Raw genomic sequence first — 18957 nt, forward strand, 5'->3', positions numbered from 1 at the left:
TCACCCAGCATGTGGATGTCCAGGGTTTGATTCCCGGTCAGGGCACACAGGAGAAACAAGTGGCTGCTTCTCTACCCCCTACCCCCCAGCCATGGCTTGATTGGTTCCAATGAGTTGGCCTCAGGCACTGAGGATGGCTTTGTGGCCTTCACCTCAGGTGCTTAAAAAAAAAAAAAAAAAAAGGCTCGGTTGCTGAGCAACAGAGCTTTGGCCCCAGGTGGGTAGAGAATTGCCCCTTGTGGGCTTGCCAAATGGATTCCCGTGGGGGGTGCATGCGGGGATTCTGTCTTTCTGCCTCCTCTCAGATCACTAAAATTAAAAAAACAAAAAATCAATGCCACAGCATAAAAGTAAATTAGTATTTCATTGCCTATAAAGCTTTTTTTTTTTCCTTTTCCCAAATGAGAGAAGGGGAGACAGTGGGACAGATTCCTGCATGTGCTCTACTGGGATCCACCGGCAACACCTGTCTGGGGCCATGCTTGCAACTGAGGTATTTTTAGAGCCCGACACTGAGCCACTACGAAGTCATCCTCAGTGCCCAGGACTGATGTACTCTAATCAATCAAGCCATGGCTGCGGGAGGGGAAGAGGAAGAGAGAGAGAGAGAGAGAGAGAGAGAGAGAGAGAGAAAGAGAGAGAGAGAAAGAAAGAAAGAAAAGGAAGGAAGGAAGGAAGGAAGGAAGGAAGGAAGGAAGGAAGGAAGGAAGGAAGGAAGGAAGGAAGGAAGGAAGTGGAGGAGTGGAGAAACAGATGGTCATTTCTGTGCACTGACTGGAAATTAAACTGGAACATCCACACGCCAGGCCAATGCTCTACCATATAACCAACCGGCCAGGGCCAAGCTTTTGTTATGAATAAGATAAAAACTGCATCTTACAGAAGTGCATTTCCAAGTACCACTATGTTAACTGCTGTTATATAGTTTATTGTTTTAGTAAAGCTTTTAAAATATTTTTGAATACTACAGAAGGTCAAACTAGTATTCATCAAAGCAAGAAGAATCATCATGATTGATCAGGCCACCCAGATATAGTCTGCAAGCTAGGTCTAAAAGTATTTCATAGAGCAGAATGCAACAAGTTAAAGGGGTGTTTAAATTATCAATACCAGTCAAAATTTACTATGTTTCTACACACTAATCTTCACCTCTTTGAGATTTCTAAGGCCACTGAATATCACCAATCAGAATAGAGATTACTTTAGCTGCACTACACCAAGCTCAAAACACACACAGAGTTGAGCTGAACAGCTCCAGCATCAAATGCCTCTTTCTCAAAGTTATTTCCATAGCCCTTCCCAAAAGCATGTTACTATACTGTTGTTACCCTATTACTTTACTCTTTAGACTTTCCTAATGCTTCTATTTTTGCTGTAATCATATATAGATGTGACTTTATATATTTTATAGTTTGTGTGTGTATATATACTATTTTCTATTCCTAATTTTATCCTTTTGGTTTTGTATAGCCTAATTTGCAAATAGTCACTCACTTTTGTTGGTCTGGCTCCTATTTCTAGGGCTATATCCTCATACTCTTTAGTTTTAAGAATAATTTCTTTGCAGAGGGCCTTCCATTGCCACTTACTGCTAAAGCTATAGCTGAAGTAAGCACTTGTGACAAAAAAAATAGGCCAATTGCTTCAATCAAGGAAAAAGAAATGAAAACTCTAAGTTACTAACAAACTAAAAGCAAATCATTTAGTATCTCTAGATATTTTTTTAATCTTGAAGGTCTCAATGTTATCAGTTTTACTCACAGAACAAGATCAGTGATATGCAGACTATGATGGCTAGAGCTAGCACTCAGAGCAAGGAAGGACTCTTAAACTCAATGGGACACGGGAGAGAGCCTTTTGGAATCACCAAGAGAAATTCTGATGAAGTATTCATAAATAACCACCACTATACCTTTGTACATGTGAAAAACCACTGCAGTTGTGAACCACTCTTACTGTCTAATGGCTTGTAGGTATTGTAGTAAAAAAAAAGAAATGTACAAACAACTTTGTTTTTCCTGAGATGTGGAAGGTTCATTATTAAAGCTAGTTGAGGGTTTCCTTCATAACTAATATTGGTAGACACACAGAAAGGAATTCAAGCCAGGTATAAGCAAACTATCCAATACTATATCCACTTTCACAATACAGCTCATTGCTAATATGCTGAAATGAAGAGCTCAGTTTCTGGCTTTCTGGAAAATTTTCAGCAGATAATCAATTTCCCTCTTTCCTTTTATCTGGCTCATTTAAAAACTGCCTTATGAAAAACTTATTGCTCTGGCATAACTTACAGCTAGATTTGTCTCATTCAGATTCTTGAAACCCTGGCCACGTCGAGTTGTTAGGGACCTACTACTGAGATCTGCTAAGTCAGAGAGATAGTTAGATGAAATCTAAATTACTAAGTATTAACCTTTATGATTCAGATACCAAGTCATAAATCATAATAATCCATGTAGCAGGATCTAAATGAAATCAAACTTAATAAAAACCAACACCATGAACTGCTAATAAACACTTCACATTTATGTTCATACACACATTATCAGTAAAATCAATTCTTACTTGTCTAGATTTTCTAACAGTGACTGGCACAAAATTGTCAAATACCCAGCTTCTACCGCGTTATGAGAGACATCTAAAACAAACAAGTAAACTGCAGGTTGAGGAGGACGAAGCTGAAAGAAATAAAAATAATTTATTTATAGTAAGTGCAAATAATTTATTTAGTAGGAATTTATTTAGTAGGTGCAATTTATTCTTTTTATATCACCACACTATTGGATATTTACTGAGTATATTATACAAAAAAATACACAAATAGGATGTTTTATGAGATCTTATGTGTTAATGAAAATGACATTCCTTTTAACTTTTTTTCTTACAGAGTTGGTTGTGGATTAAGCACGATAAAACAGCCATTACACAGTAACTGTTCAACAGACGGCCTGAAAGTTTTCCTGATAAGAGTCTTGACTGAAATATCTAAGAAAAATTAAACTCACTTATTATTTAATATCAACCTAACACTTCCCTACCCCTAAAAACATTTTTAAAATTTATATTCTTTAAGTCAGTAACCATTAGTACTAGCTGTTAGGTCATCCAGTGGTAGCTGAATCCCAACGGTTAAGTGCTAAGTGTAAAGTCCTTATGATGGTATTCCAAGTATGTTTAGTCCTTCTTTGCTAGAGATATATACTGAAGTATTAATGCGTTACATATATGATGCTGGGATTAGCATTTAATAAACTCCAGGGTGGCTGAATTGGGTAGATGAAGTATGCCTGAAAACTACTATTAAAGAAAGGTAAAATAAAAGGATACGTATAGAGTCCCCCCCTTTTTTATAAAAAAAAAAAAGTCAACCAAAGATCATTTGGGTCATACGGCAAAAATTAAAGATTACTTCTTGCCACACCACTTCAATTAAGATTAAGAATCCTAAAGAGCCAGAACAGAGTTGGGAACATAGTAAGTTATAAAGAAGGTAAGAAGTTGAGAGTAATAGTGACAAAGATACAGTTTACTATAGTTAATGTGAAAATAGACAAAAAGTCAGTAGTTAAGTGAGCAGGTACTATCATGGGCGGAAAGAATCATAAAAATTATAAAAATAAAGAATGGGCTAAGCATTAGGAATTTAATACACATTAGTTGTTCCTCATCACCACTTCATAGTTTCGCAGACAACAAAGATCAGAAATAAGGATAAAGAGGAAACGTAAGTTACTATAAATATATTAAAAATGAATAGATATGATAAAGAGCAGAACTTAGGTCAGGAATTTGTTTTTGTAAGTGGAAAATGAGAACAAGCACTTAGAGTCAGTAGACTCAAAGAACAGAAAGAATTTTATGATGAACTGAAAAGAAGAAAATTACAGCAGTCAATGTCCATTTATGTTAATATCTGCACTGGGTGAATCAATAAAATTATATCTTTAAGAGCCTGAAAACAGTAGTTTTTGGTAAAAACATGAGTTTTTCTGTTGGAGGATCTTAAATATTAAATGGTAAAATAATATTTATATTAGTTCCATGTAAGTAATATAATCAGAATGGCAACAAATTATAGATGCTAGTGCTCATCATAAAACATTACTAATATTTCTCAGTGATACAATTGCATTCTCCTAAAAGATCAAGTAACCTTTATAAAGAGTTTTCTATTTGTTAAGTATAAATCTTCAGCATTATTTAAAATTAAAAAAAAATTTTTTTTTTAAATTTCAAAATTTTGACAAGAACTTACCTAACAGCAAATTACAAATGACCAACACAACTGTATCCAATGACTGACTTAAACACTGAATAGTTACCATGTAATCAGAAGAAGCAATGAACTCCACGGTAGAATTCTGAACTTCTGGTCGTTTATGTGGCTCTCCGTAAGATCGGGTAAGGGGGTTATACATAAATTCTTCAGGAACTAGATAAGAATTAGGAATCCAGAAAAAACTTAGTAACACAATTTATAACTAAACACACATATACACACCAAGAAATAAACACCTCTATCATCAATACTTATATAAGGTTTACTATTGTTCTGTGAATATCTAATGGTAAAAACTAATTTCTTAACCCTCTTTTAAAAAATATATCTAGAATCTAATGAACAAATGAACTAACAAGCAAAACAGAGACAGACTCATAGAGAGCAGGCTGACAGCTTTTGGAGTAGGAGATGCTATTGGTGGTGATGGGGCGGGGTGGTGGTGGTGAGCAAAAACAAGACCAAAGAGGAAAAGAAAAGCCTCATGGACAAGGACAACAGCGTGGTGACTGGGGGGGGGGGGGAAGAGGTAGAGGAGGGGATGAGGGGATAAGTGGTGACGGACGAAGACTTGACACGGTGGGGGTGAACATACAAGATGGTGTACAGAGATGTGTTATAGAATTGAGCACCTGAAACCTGTATAATTTTGTTAATTAATATCACCACAATAAATTCAGTTAAAAAAATATACATATCATGCCCTGGATAGGTAGTTCAGTTAGAGCGCTGTCCCAATACGCAGAGGTTGAAGGTTCATTCCCCAGTCAGGGCACATACAAGAATTAAAACAAAAACATACATATAACAGGAAGAATAAAAACTTTTATGAAATCAGATTAGGAAATGGGAAGAGGAATAACCTTGCTTTTTAGGTTTGTGTCCTATTTATTCCATCTTATAACATGAAAAAAAATCAGGAAAACAAATTTGAAAGCAATCTTACTTAGATGTCCTTTAAGAAATGACAAAGGTGTCTGACCAGATGGTGGCACAGTGGATAGAGCACTGGCCTGGGAGGCCAAAGACACAGGTTTGAAACCCTGAGGTCACCAGCTTGAGCATGGACTCAATGGCTAGGCTGGTGGTCCCCAGTCAAGGCACATATGAGAAAGCAATCAATGAACAACAAAGGTGCAGCATCTCATTTCTGTCCCTTCCTGTCTGTCTTACCTCAATCCCTAAAAAAAAAAAAAAAAAAAGACAAAAGAGGAAAACATATATACTGGCAAAGGCCTACACTGAGATTAATGAAGCAAATGTACCATCAGACAACAATCTTAACTGGTCAGGGTCAAGTATAATTAGTATGCATAACCTTCACTGCTTAGTTTTTTAAATTTGACCTCACTGTCACTTCTCATCATCAATTATCTCCTTGGCTAGCTAAAATGAAGTGTCCCTAGCCTATATTCTCTCCATTAAAGGTGATATGAAAATTTTGAAAGCAGTGAGGAGACCAGATAATGACAGAAAAGTCCAAATGTTTAAAATAATATTAAACATACTTATTTTAAGACTCTAAAACTCACCATCATTGACTCTATAGCACAAATTGCATTTCCATCTTCGTTGATCAATGAAGGATACAAAAGGGTTGATATATGTTCGACAAGATCGGCACCTCACAATGGTATTTGATGTTATCACTGGTAATTGCTAGGAAGTAAAATAAAGATGTTGTAGCAGAAAAAGCACCCGAGGAAAAAATGAAGCATACTGGTGTGCTGATATTCAGAACAAAACCATACTTGTGTTTTGAAATAGAAGAATTTTAATAAAATCCAGTGATGTGCTGAATAACAAAGCAGCTATCAAGTTTTCTCCCACTTTTGTCATAAACTTCATATAAAATAACACCAAAATAAAGTCAAACCAAATGCAATAAAAGTTTCTGGCTGAAAAGAAAAGTCTGGTTGGCCAAGAAAATGATACAACTCAGAGATTGTCAGCCAGACTGAAGAATAAACAGTGAGAAAGAAACATGCCATATATAAACGCCTGTCTTTGTACCTGGTGCTATCAGGCACTGCTCAGTAGATAGCCACAGCAATCCTGATGGGAACCCAGGCCACATGAAAACAAACACCATGTGCCTTAAAATATATACCCACACACACACACACACTCTCTCTCTCTCTCTCTCATACACACCTTTATGCTTATTTTGAGAAAATAACTTTATATTCAACTTAGGAAATTCAGAAAATATGAAAAAAAAATTTTTTTAATCAGGTGTTATTCTATCTCCCTGAATTAACCCCAAGAACATTTTAGTGTATTTTTGGGTTTTTTTGTCTATACACAAACATTTATATCTTTGTATTAAATTTTCACATACACAATTATTATATAAATAATTATTTATCACTTATAAAGAAAATAGTTAAATAAAATGAGAAAATAAAAAATTGCTCAGAATTCTGTATCTCAGAGAAAGCCACTGTTGCCAATTTAGTGCATATACTTCCAGAAGGTATCACATACAGAATTTGTATTTAGATAAAAATTATCACCTGTGTCTATGGAAAATTAACTATATTGATTCAGAGATAAAGGCTGTAACAGTATTACAGGTTATCAAATAGTATTTACTGAATGAATTTAAGATTCTTATTAAATATCATAATTATTTTATTTTCTATTTACTTTGCTTCTTTCAGTACATCTTAGTAGGAAAGTAAGCTCCACAAAGAAGCTTACTGACCTTTTTATCATCAGCATCTAGCATGACAGGCAGATAAATCAATATTTTGTGGGTAAATGAGAATAAAGGAGGCCCTGGCTCAGTGGACAGAGCGTTGGCCCGGTGTGTGAATGTCCCAGGTTTGATCCCCGGTCAGAGCACACATGAGAAGCAACCATCTGTCCTCCCTCTCCCCCTTCTCTCCCTCTTCTCCCCTCACCAGTGGCTTGACAAGTTTAAGTGTGGCCCTGGGCACTGAGGATAGCTAGGCTGATTGGAGAGTCAGCTCCAGACAGGAGTTGCCAGGTAGATCCTGGTGGGGTACATGAGGGAGGGAGGGAAGCAGGGAGAGAGGAAGGAAGAGAAAGAGAACAAAGGGAACTCAGTAGCAATGAGAGGGAGAGAAAGCCACAGGACCAAGAATGTGTGAGGAAGAAATGCAGTTTAGTCAAGTATAAATAAAATGTATCTGGATATATTTTATTTCTGAAGTTTAGAAATTTTAGCTTAAATATAACATATTTGCATGAAATACCACAAGTGTGTGTAAAAATCCAACAAGCTAGGTATTAAATCATATAGACTGTAGAAACTTAAATTTAAGTAATGTTTTAATTTAATAAGCTTGAAATGTCTGAATTTTATTTTTACAAAGGTTATTTAATACAGTTAGGAACAGTCATACAGTTCCCTCTCCCAACTGAACATCATTGTTGGTATTCCTTTATGTTTAATAAAGAACTCAGAAAGCTTATCTATCCTCTATGGCCTTACCAAAATCCAAAACTAATCTAAATACCTTGCACATAAAAACACTCAGTACCCACAAATATTTTAAAATATGTTACTTTACCGTTAGGTCTCTGAAGGGATGTAACAATAATCCTAAAGGAAGTTTAGCTTTATTCAGTAAAGCCTGTGTCTGTGGAATATTTGTTAAAGTACACCGAAAGGAACTGCAAAAAAAAAAAATAAAATAAAAAAATTAAAAACACATACTACAGGAACTACCAGAAAAGAAACATCCTAGAGTAGACAGTTGTTGTAGAGTATTAAGAACACTTAAGACCTAAATTAAGGATTCAACATTTTCATGGTAGACAAACAATGACACTGTACTCCATATGACCAGCACGTAGGGCACGGCTGGGGGAGTAGGAAACTTGAGTGGAAAGGCATACCTTTAAGGTTGTTCCTTTTTTATACCCCATTTTTCACCCGTTGAACCCCTACTTGAGACTCATCAAAGTTACCGCTTTTTCTGAAACCACCCTCACCTCTGATTACAAGTCTGAAGGAATAACTTCTCTATGCTCTGAGAGTCACACATCTATGGTATCAGTTTGATCTGCTTTAGCTGCTTGTGCACCTTGTCTGTCTTTTCCACTTGAGATTAGAGATCACTGTCTTGTGTCAGTGTTACACTATTCCTTTCATATGGTAAGTACTTATAACAGGTACTTATAACTTGTTAAGTTAAGGTCAGTAGACACAGAATCAATAAAAAGTAACCTAAGAGGTAAAAAGATGAAGTACGGGAAAACAGGAAAGGAATTTTAATTAGAGCGGTTGACAATATGTAGATACAGCGGTACATCCTGATCCAGGTTGGTGGAGAACCTTGAACACATCAAGTCTGGCTCCTGCTCTGGGACTTCTGTACTGTATTTGCTCTTCAGGCAGCTTGGCACACTCTCTTCCCAGAGTCCCATGGCCTGCTCTCTCACTTCATTCAGGTCTCCACTCAAATATTAATTCCTTGGGAAAACCTGTCTTGACTCCTCAATTAAAAATAGTTACCCTCCACTTTTACTACTCCCTACTTCACAGCAGTACCCTGATATTCCATTATGTACTTGTCAGTTAGACTGTTTAAAGTACATCTTCCTCAGTAAGATATAGGCTGCGTAAGACTGGGAACTATTCTGTTTACTGCTTCATTCCTAGCACTAGAAACACTGCCTGGTACTTAACTTAGAAGCCATTCAGTAAATATTTTTGAATTAATGATTTATCTTAATGTGCAGGCACAATTATTATTCCTGTTTTACAGTTGACAATGCTAAGATTTTGAGAGGTTATGTAACTGGCATTAAGTCTCATAGGTACTTATCAGTGTAACCACAGTAAGAATCTAGGTATGTCCAACTTGAAAGTCTGTACTCCTAATTACTCTGCTTTGCTATTTTGATGAGAGATATTTTCACAGAAAACACATAACTACATAGAATTGTATATAGCATTACCTACCTACGGACTGTTCTATACGTATACATATACTACATTCACCTACTTAGGGAATGCCTAACCATTCATAACAAAAGGCCATAATCCATATGCTTATTAATCCACATGCTTATTGACCTAATAGAAGCTTACACTCAGAAGAATGGGCAGCTGTTTTCAACCTACAACCAATGATTATACATTAAAAAAGAAAAGATCTTGGTATTGCCTTAGGCACTGATGGAGGATTAGTGGTAAGAATGTGGCAAAAAAGAAACCCTTAGAGCAAGTTCATTTTCTGGTTGTTGTTGTTTTTTGTATTGGAAACTATATAAGATTTTCATTGAAAAACAGCTATTATGTTTTTAAAAAGCTAAAAATCTATTACCTTTATGGGAAAATATTGACTCTAAAGAATACTAACTCTTAATGCAAGGAAAAAGATAATGTTATTCTGTGACTCAGAGTTTACTTTATGAGGAAGAGATTCCCAGAGCAGGAGGATGTCTTCTGGGTGTACAGGAATATCCTACAAGGCACAGAAGTACTGAAAGCAGGCAAGAACAGATAACTTTTTCCTTAATGTTTGTTTTATTAATTTTAGGGAGAGAGGAAGGGAGAAAGACAGAACATCAATCTGTTCCTGCATGTGCCCTGACCAGGGATCGAACTGGCAACCTTTGTGCTTTGGGACAATGCCCTAACCAACCAAGCTATTTAGAGGCAGGGCAGGGAGCTTTTAATCTGGATGCACTGTGAGGTCAGTGACAGGGTCATCCACCCAGAAGAGATCCCCGGGCTTGGCTACCACAAGCAGGCTGCCAGCTGAACTTCCCCATGAGGTGAGGAAATATTCAATGAAAGGAAATCCAAATCTAAATTCAGGCTCGATAAGTAAGCCAGAGGGTAATGACCTTCATATTCTATAATGAGTGGGAAAGGAAATTCAGAGAGAAAGTATTTATCTAAACATTTTCTTGGAATATATAACTTCGTGTTCACTGCAAGCAAAGATTAAAGGGCATAAAATTGTAAAGATTCTAGCTTATTTAAAAGATATCAGAAGTTATTACTGGTGAAAGTTAGAAAAAAACACTTAAGAAAAGAAAAACAGAGTTAGATCTGGGTTCCGGAAATTCCTCACTCAGAAAGAAAAAAAATGTCCCTAGTGTTAGGAGATGCGAATGGAATTGGACGGAGACAGAGATGGGGCCGGGCCAGACCGAACGACCTAAATCAAATTTTACATCCAGAATGTCTATACAAACTGAAATAGGAATGTTCACATTAACAAAAAGGAGTTAATATCCTTATTATTTTTACTATTTTTGAGAGACAACACTGTTTTTTTGACTGAGTATATTACTTTCTAAAGATTATAAAATAAATACTTACTCTGGGCTACAGTTTAATTTTTTGAGGTCTAAATTCAAGTTAGGTACAGGAGCCCAAACAGGAGTCATGGGTAAGATATTCCTCTCCTGAGTGAGGTTTACAGGTCTTAGGCTTTCTGGTTGTACAGAACTCTGAAGACTCAGCCCTCCCAGACTGGAGGACAGCTGGTTCACACCAGGATACTGCTGGGATATCAATTCAAAACAAAACAAAAGAACAATATAACAAACATGAGTAATATTATACTATATAGAGAATTTAAATATATAGAAAATTAAAACTGGCTTAGTAATAGTAGAATGACTTAACAGAACAGTTCAATTTAAAGCATTCTTGAAAAATATCTCAAAACAAAATAGTGAATAAATTAAAATCTCATTAGCAACAAAACAAAATTTCAGCAACATCAAGAATTTGGTGTCTCTAAATAAAGTTACTACTGGAAAAGGCAGCATAATACTTACGTTTTCAAGTTTTTTCAATTACAGTTTTCAGAATGTACAATGATATTGAGTGAATTTTGCTATATTTCTTGTTATATTTTTAGTACTATTATGAATTCATGGCATTTTATTAACTCAAAGTGATTTATATATAAAAAGAAGTGGGCAATAACTCTACATCTATATATAGATAATTTTTACATTCTTTTTTACAGATACCTCCATTATATGAATGTAAACAGAATTCCAGCTAATAGATGCAGAATAATAAATTCAGAAAAATCACTATTTTAGAACCCATACTGAAATAACCATAATGAAATAAATATCTCAGGTAATAGTTATCTGGAACAGATGGTAGACATCAGTAGATGACAAAGCCACTAAGTTAAAGCTTAACTAGTAACTTCACAGTGAAGGACTCTGGTTATCATGATGTGAACTCACTAATCAATCCTAGCGCCAATGAAGTCAGACCACCAGATGTTGTGAAGTAAGCAGAATCAAAATATGTCATATTTTGGCTCAGGTAAGTAAATGAAGTATTAAATTTGAATATGATCAGGCCATTAGATCTAATTTCCAGTCTGTAGAAAATGGAAAAGAGGAACAAGTTAAATGACACTGCAAGAAGTAATCAGCCAAATTCAGATTGTGGGGACATTCCACAGGAAAACAGACCCAGTTTCTTCAAAAGATCAAAACATGAAAAAATGGGGTGGAGGTTTATTTTAAAATTTAAAAAAATTAGGAGACATAAGCAAATACAATTAGTAAATCTTGTTTGGATCCTGATTTGAACAAAACAACTATAAAAAAATTCTGAATTTCTCAGCAGAAACTCTACAAGCTAGAAGAGAGTGGACCCCAATATTTAAAGTCCTGAAAGAGAGGAACTTTCAGCCACGAATACTATACCCATCAAAGCTATCCTTCAAATACGAAGGAGAAATAAAAACATTCACAGATACAGAAAAGATGAGGGAATTTATCATCAGAAAACCCCCACTCCAGGAATTACTAAAGGCGGTTCTCCAATCAGATACAAAGAACAAAAAAAAACAGAGCCACAAGTAAAAGCTCCAAGAAGAACACAATAAAACCAAATTTAAACTGTGACAACAACAAAAAGAAAGAGGGGGAGAAGATGGAGATAACAGTAGCAAAGGACTATGGAGTGCAAAAGTACTCACAAAATAGTTCGCTACAATGAACAGGGTAGGGACCCTTTTCATTACTCAAAGGTAACCACCATTGAAAAAACCACCACAGAAGCACATGAGATAAAAAAGATAGCAACAGAGGAAAGATGTATGGAATACAACCAAATAAAAACAAAAGATAGAAAAACGAAAGAGAAGGATCAAACAAGACACAAAACTAACAGAAAGCAAGATATAAAATGGCAATAGGGAACTCACAAGTATCAATAATTACACTAAATGTAAACGGATTAAACTCACCAATAAAAAGGCACAGAGTAGCAGAATGGATTAAAAAAGAAAATCCAACTGTATGCTGCCTACAGGAAACTCATTCAAGTAACAAGGATAAAAACAAATTCAAAGTGAAAGGCTGGAAAACAATACTCCAAGCAAATAACATCCAAAGAAAAGCAGGTGTAGCAATACTCATATCAGATAATGCTGACTACAAGACAGGAAAAGTACTCAGAGACAAAAATGGACATTTCATAATGGCTAAGGGGACACTGAATCAAGAAGACATAACAATTCTTAATATATATGCACCAAACCAAGGAGCACCAAAATATATAAGACAGCTACTTATTGATCTTAAAACAAAAACTGACAAAAATACAATCATACTTGGAGACCTCAATAACCGCTGACGGCTCTAGATCGGTCATCCAAACAGAGAATCAACAAAGACATAGTGGCCTTAAACAAAACACTAGAGCACCTGGATATGATAGACATCTACAGGACATTTCATCCCAAAGTGACTGAGTATACATTTTTCTCCAGTGTACATGGATCATTCTCAAGAACTGACCATATGTTGGGCCACAAAAACAACATCAGCAAATTCAGAAAAATTGAAGTTGTACCAAGCATATTTTCTGATCATAAAGCCTTGAAACTAGAATTCAACTGCAAAAAAGAGGAAAAAAATCCCACAAAAATGTGGAAACTAAACAACATACTTTTAAAAAATGAATGGGTCAAAGAAGAAATAAGTGCAGAGATCAAAAGATATATACAGAAAATGAAAATGACAATACGACATATCAGAATCTATGGGATGCAGCAAAAGCAGTGATAAGAGGGAAGTTCATATCACTTCAGGCATACATGAACAAACAAGAGAGAGCCCAAGTGAACCACTTAACTTCCCACCTTAAGGAACTAGAAAAAGAAGAACAAAGACAACCCAAAACCAGCCGAAGAAAGGAGATAATAAAAATCAGAGCAGAAATAAATGAATTAGAGAACAGAAAAACTATAGAAAAAATTAATAGAACAAGGAGCTGGCTCTTTGAAAAGATCAACAAAATTGACAAACCTTGGCAAGACTTACCAAGGAAAAAAGAGAAAGAACTCATATAAACAAAATCCAAAATGAAAGAGGGGAAATCACCACGGACACCGTAGATATACAAAGAATTATTGTAGAATACTATGAAAAACTTTATGCCACTAAATTCAACAATCTAGAAGAAATGGATAAATTCCTAGAAAAATACAACCTTCCTAGACTGAGTCAAGAAGAAGCAGAAAGCCTAAACAGACCTATCAGTAGAGAAGAAATAGAAAAAACCATTAAAAACCTCCCCAAAAATAAAAGTCCAGGCCCTGACGGCTATACCAGCGAATTTTATCAAACATTCAAAGAAGACTTGGTTCCTATTCTACTCAGTCTTCCAAAAAATTGAAGAAGAAGCAATACTTCCAAACACATTTTATGAGGCCAACATAACCCTCATACCAAAACCAGGCAAGGATGGCACAAAAAAAGAAAACTACAGACCAATATCTCTAATGAATACAGATGCTAAAATACTAAACAAAATACTAGCAAATCGAATACAACAACATATTAAAAAAATAATACATCATGATCAAGTGGGATTCATCCCAGAATCTCAAGGATGGTTCAACATACGTAAAACGGTTAACGTAATACACTATATCAACAAAACAAAGAACAAAAACCACATGATCTTATCAATAGACGCAGAAAAGGCTTTCGATAAAATACAACACAATTTTATGTTTAAGACTCTCAACAAAATGGGTATAGAAGGAAAATATCTCAACATGATAAAGGCCATATATGATAAACCATCAGCTAACATCATATTAAATGACACAAAACTGAAGGTTTTCCCCCTTAAATCAGAAACAAGACAAGGTTGTCCACTCTCTCTACTCTTATTTAATGTGGTGCTAGAGGTTCTAGCCAGAGCAATCAGACAAGACAAAGAAATAAAAGGCATCCATATCAGAAAAGAAGAAGTAAAGGTATCGCTTTTTGCAGATGATATGATCCTATACATCGAAAACCCCAAAGAATCCACAAAAAGACTACTAGAAACAATAAGCCAATACAGTAAGGTCGCAGGATACAAAATTAACATACAAAAGTCCATAGCCTTTCTATATGCCAACAATGAAACAACTGAGAAGGAACTCAAAAGAATAATCCCCTTCACGATTGCAACAAAAAAAATAAAATACTTAGGAATAAACATAACAAAGAATGTAAAGGACTCATATAATGAAAACTATAAACCATTGTTAAGGGAAATCGAAAAAGATATAATGAGATGGAAGAATATACCTTGTTCTTGGCTAGGAAGAATAAATATAATCAAGTTGGCTATATTACCCAAAGCAATATACAAATTTAATGCAATTCCCATCAAAATTCCAATGACATTTTTTAAAGAAATAGAGCAAAAAATCATCAGATTTATATGGAACTATAAAAAACCCCGAATAGCCAAAGCAATCCTAAAGAAAAAGAATGAAGCTGGGGGCATTACAATACCTGACTTCAAACTATATTATAGGGCCACGACAATCAAAACAGCATGGTATTGGCAGAAAAATAGACACTCAGACCAATGGAACAGAATAGAAAGTCCAGAAATAAAACCACATATATATAGTCAAATAATTTTTGATAAAGGGGCCAACAACACACAATGGAGAAAAGAAAGCCTCTTCAATAAATGGTGCTGGGAAAACTGGAAAGCCACATGCAAAAGAATGAAACTGGACTACAGTTTGTCCCCCTGTACAAAAATTAACTCAAAATGGATCAAAGATCTAAACATAAGACCTGAAACAATAAAGTACATAGAAGAAGACATAGGTACTCAACTCATGGACCTGGGTTTTAAAGAGCATTTTATGAATTTGACTCCAATGGCAAGAGAAGTGAAGGCAAAAATTAATGAATGGGACTACATCAGACTAAGAAGTTTTTGCTCAGCAAGAGAAACTGATAACAAAATAAACAGAAAGCCAACTAAATGGGAAATGATTTTTTCAAACAACAGCTCAGATAAGGGCCTAATATCCAAAATATACAAAACTCATAAAACTCAACAACAAACAAACAAACAATCCAATAAAATAATGGGAAGAGGATATGAATAGACACTTCTCCCAGGAAGAAATACAAATGGCCAACAGATATATGAAAAGATGCTCATCTTCTTTAGCTATTAGAGAAATGCAAATCAAAACGGCAATGAGATACCACCTCACACCTGTTCGATTAGCTGTTATTAGCAAGTCAGGTAATAGCAAATGTTGGAGAGGCTGTGGAGAAAAAGGAACCCTCATACACTGTTGGTGGGAATGTAAAGTAGTACAACCATTATGGAAGAAAGTATGGTGGTTCCTCAAAAAACTGAAAATATAACTACCTTATGACCCAGCAATCCCTCTACTGGGTATATATCCCAAAAACTCAGAAACATTGATATGTAAAGACACAGGCAGCCCCATGTTTATTGCAGCATTGTTCACAGTGGCCAGGACATGGAAACAACCAAAAAGCCCATCAATAGATGACTGGATAAAGAAGATGTGGCACATATACACTATGGAATACTACTCAGCCATAAGAAATGATGACATTGGAACATTTACAGCAAAATGGTGGGATCCTGATAACATGATACGAAGCGAAATAAGTAAATCAGAAAAAAACAGGAACTGTATTATTCCATACGTAGGTGGGACATAATAGTGAAACTAAGAGACATTGATAAGAGTGTGGTGGTTACGGGGGGGAGGGGGGAATGGGAGAGGGAAAGGGGGAGGGGGAGGGGCACAAAGAAAACAAGATAGAAGGTGACAGAGGACAATCTGACTTTGGGTGATGGGTATGCAACATAATTGAACGACAAGATAACCTGGACTTGTTATCTTTGAATATATGTATCCTGATTTATTGATGTCACCCCATTAAAAAAATAAAATTATTAAAAAAAAAAAATCTGAAACAATCAGGCAAATCTGAAAATGAAAGGATTTTAAATGACATTTAGAAATTAATGTTAATTTTGTTGGATATGATAGTGTGGTTATGCAAGAAATTCTCTTTTTTTTTCATTTTCTAAAACCCCTTGACCAAGATTAGCTTTTAAATTCTCACAAGAGAAGTTTATGTGCTTGTGTTTGTGTGTGTGTGTGTTTCCAGTAATTGAAGCTGGTGATGTTATGGAAAAAAATAATAAGGATTCTGAGTTTTCAGTAGAGCTACAAAGGGTAAGAGTAAAATTACTGTATGGATCAGTAATAGTATATAATAAAAAACCGAAAACAACTCAACTTTATTGAGCTGGGACACAAGTATAAATTCCCGTGGATCAAAGAGCTGAAACTGGACTCAAATTCAATTATGATCTAGTATATTACATGGATTCATCTCACAGCTTTCTATTCTTGTCATCTAGTCTTTTAATTAATGGGATATAAAATTAAAGTAGGATACTAAATCAATGAGAAAGGTAAATTTAATAAATAACTGAACTTAGAGCTAACTGCTCTGAGTGAAAAACGAGATTATTATATTGTGTGTGTGTGTGTATGTGTGTGACAGAGACTGAGAGACAGATTGGGACAGACAGGAAGGAAGAGAGATGAGAAGCATCAATTCTTCGTTGCAGCACCTTAGTTGTTCATTGATTGCTTTCTCATATGTGCCTTGACTAGGGGACTAAAACAAGAGGGAGTGATCCCTTGCTCAAACCAGTGACCTTGGGCTCAAGCCAGTGACCTTGGGGTTTTGAACCTGGATGCTCTGTGTCCCAGTCTGATGCTCTATCCACTATGCCACCGCCTGGTCAGGCAAAAACGATTGTTATTTACATTATACCAAAACAAAACATTAAATGGCTTAAGGATACAAAACTGAAATCACAAAAGAATTATAAAAAAATATAGCTGGAATATTTTCCTAATCTTAAAGATGAAAATAACCTTTTAAAGAATATAAAAATAAAAACAAAATAAATTATCATTATATAAAATTTAAACATTTCTCCAATGACAAAAAATTCTATTAAAATTAAAAATCAATATCGAGTTGGGTGGGTTTGCAATATATATGAGACAAAGGTTAATAAACTTATTACAGACTGCTTTTATAAACCAGAAGGACTGATTTGGTGAAAAAAATATAAACAGGAATTTTGCTAAAGAATTTTTCTCATTGATTAAATATTCCCAATTTTGCTGGGAATTTAAGTTGGTATATTATTTCTCCATATTTGACCACCAAATATTGATCATCTACTGTTTGACATCTCTTCTGGGATGTCTATCAGGCATTTTTATTTAACGTGGTCAACTCAATTCACATTCCCATACTTATTCCTGTCTTCATCATCTAAGTAAATACACTACCTTCTACTCAGCTGCTTTGCCAAAAACCTAAGTTAGCCTTGATAACCTACTCTCACCCACCATTATCAAGTCAAAACATACCTCACAATCATCTATTTCTGGGATTATAGCAAAGCTTCCATTTGCCTCTGTTTCCATTTTTGTCTTTTCAAATACATCCCAACCCTAATCCATTCTTCTCACAGCAGCCAAAATGATACTTTCTGTAAACTAGATGCCATTCTATTACATAAAATCTCCAATATCTCCCCTTGGACTTTGGTGTAAAACCCAAGCTTCAAACTATGGTCCTTCTTTAGCTCTCTGATTTCATTCCTAGTATTCTTTCCATTGCTGACTGGTTTCCAGCTACCCTGGGACTTTATTCCTGTAACATGTCAAAGTTGCTCATTCCTTAAAGTCTCTGCATATACTCAAAGCCTGAAATGCTCTATTCCTACATTTTTTTATGCCTGGTTTTTCTTGTCATTTGAAAAAATGTTAACTCAAACATAACTTCTACAATGAGGCCTTTCCGGAGCGTCTACTCTATTTCTCCATTACCTGTCTATTACCTGCTATTACCTGTCTTGTTAATAATAGCTAATCTAACAGGTGTGAGGTAGTAACTCATTGCAGTTTTGATTTGCATTTCTCTAATAACTAAAGAAGATGAGCATCTTTCCATATATCTGTTGGCCATTTGTATTTCTTCCTGGGAGAAGTGTCTGTTCATGTCCTTTTCCCATTTTTTTATTGGATTGTTTGTTTGTTGTTGAGTTTTATGAGTTCTTTGTATATTTTGGATATTAGGCCCTTATCTGAGCTGTTGTTTGAAAATATCATTTCCCATTTAGTTGGCTGTCTGTTTATTTTGTTGTCAGTTTCTCTTGCTGAGCAAAAACTTCTTAGTCTGATGTAGTCCCATTCATTAATTTTTGCCTTCACTTCTCTTGCCTTTGGAGTCAAATTCATAAAAATGCTCTTTAAAACCCAGGTCCATGAGTTGAGTACCTATGTCTTCTTCTATGTACTTAATTGTTTCGTGTCTTATGTTTA

The 18957-nt window shown here is 35.3% G+C and overlaps 1 protein-coding gene across 4 annotated transcripts in view; it reads right to left on the reverse strand.

Annotated features, from left to right (window-relative positions):
- Positions 1 to 18957, reverse strand: part of SEC24B (SEC24 homolog B, COPII coat complex component) — a 111934-nt gene that overhangs the window by 14504 nt on the left and 78473 nt on the right. For 2 of the 4 annotated variants that reach the window (XM_066279809.1, XM_066279806.1), the window contains 5 exons: positions 10590 to 10771; positions 7822 to 7924; positions 5815 to 5941; positions 4326 to 4435; positions 2569 to 2681 (listed from right to left, as the gene is read on the reverse strand). In XM_066279809.1, coding sequence (XP_066135906.1) covers positions 2569 to 2681; positions 4326 to 4435; positions 5815 to 5941; positions 7822 to 7924; positions 10590 to 10771 — 635 coding nt within the window. Of the gene's footprint in view, positions 1 to 2568; positions 2682 to 4325; positions 4436 to 5814; positions 5942 to 7821; positions 7925 to 10589; positions 10775 to 18957 lie in introns of all 4 variants that reach the window. The other 2 variants (XM_066279807.1, XM_066279805.1) reach the window with 1 other exon arrangement.

This window comes from Saccopteryx bilineata, chromosome 5 (assembly GCF_036850765.1).
Source record: "Saccopteryx bilineata isolate mSacBil1 chromosome 5, mSacBil1_pri_phased_curated, whole genome shotgun sequence".
Taxonomy (NCBI): domain Eukaryota; kingdom Metazoa; phylum Chordata; class Mammalia; order Chiroptera; family Emballonuridae; genus Saccopteryx; species Saccopteryx bilineata.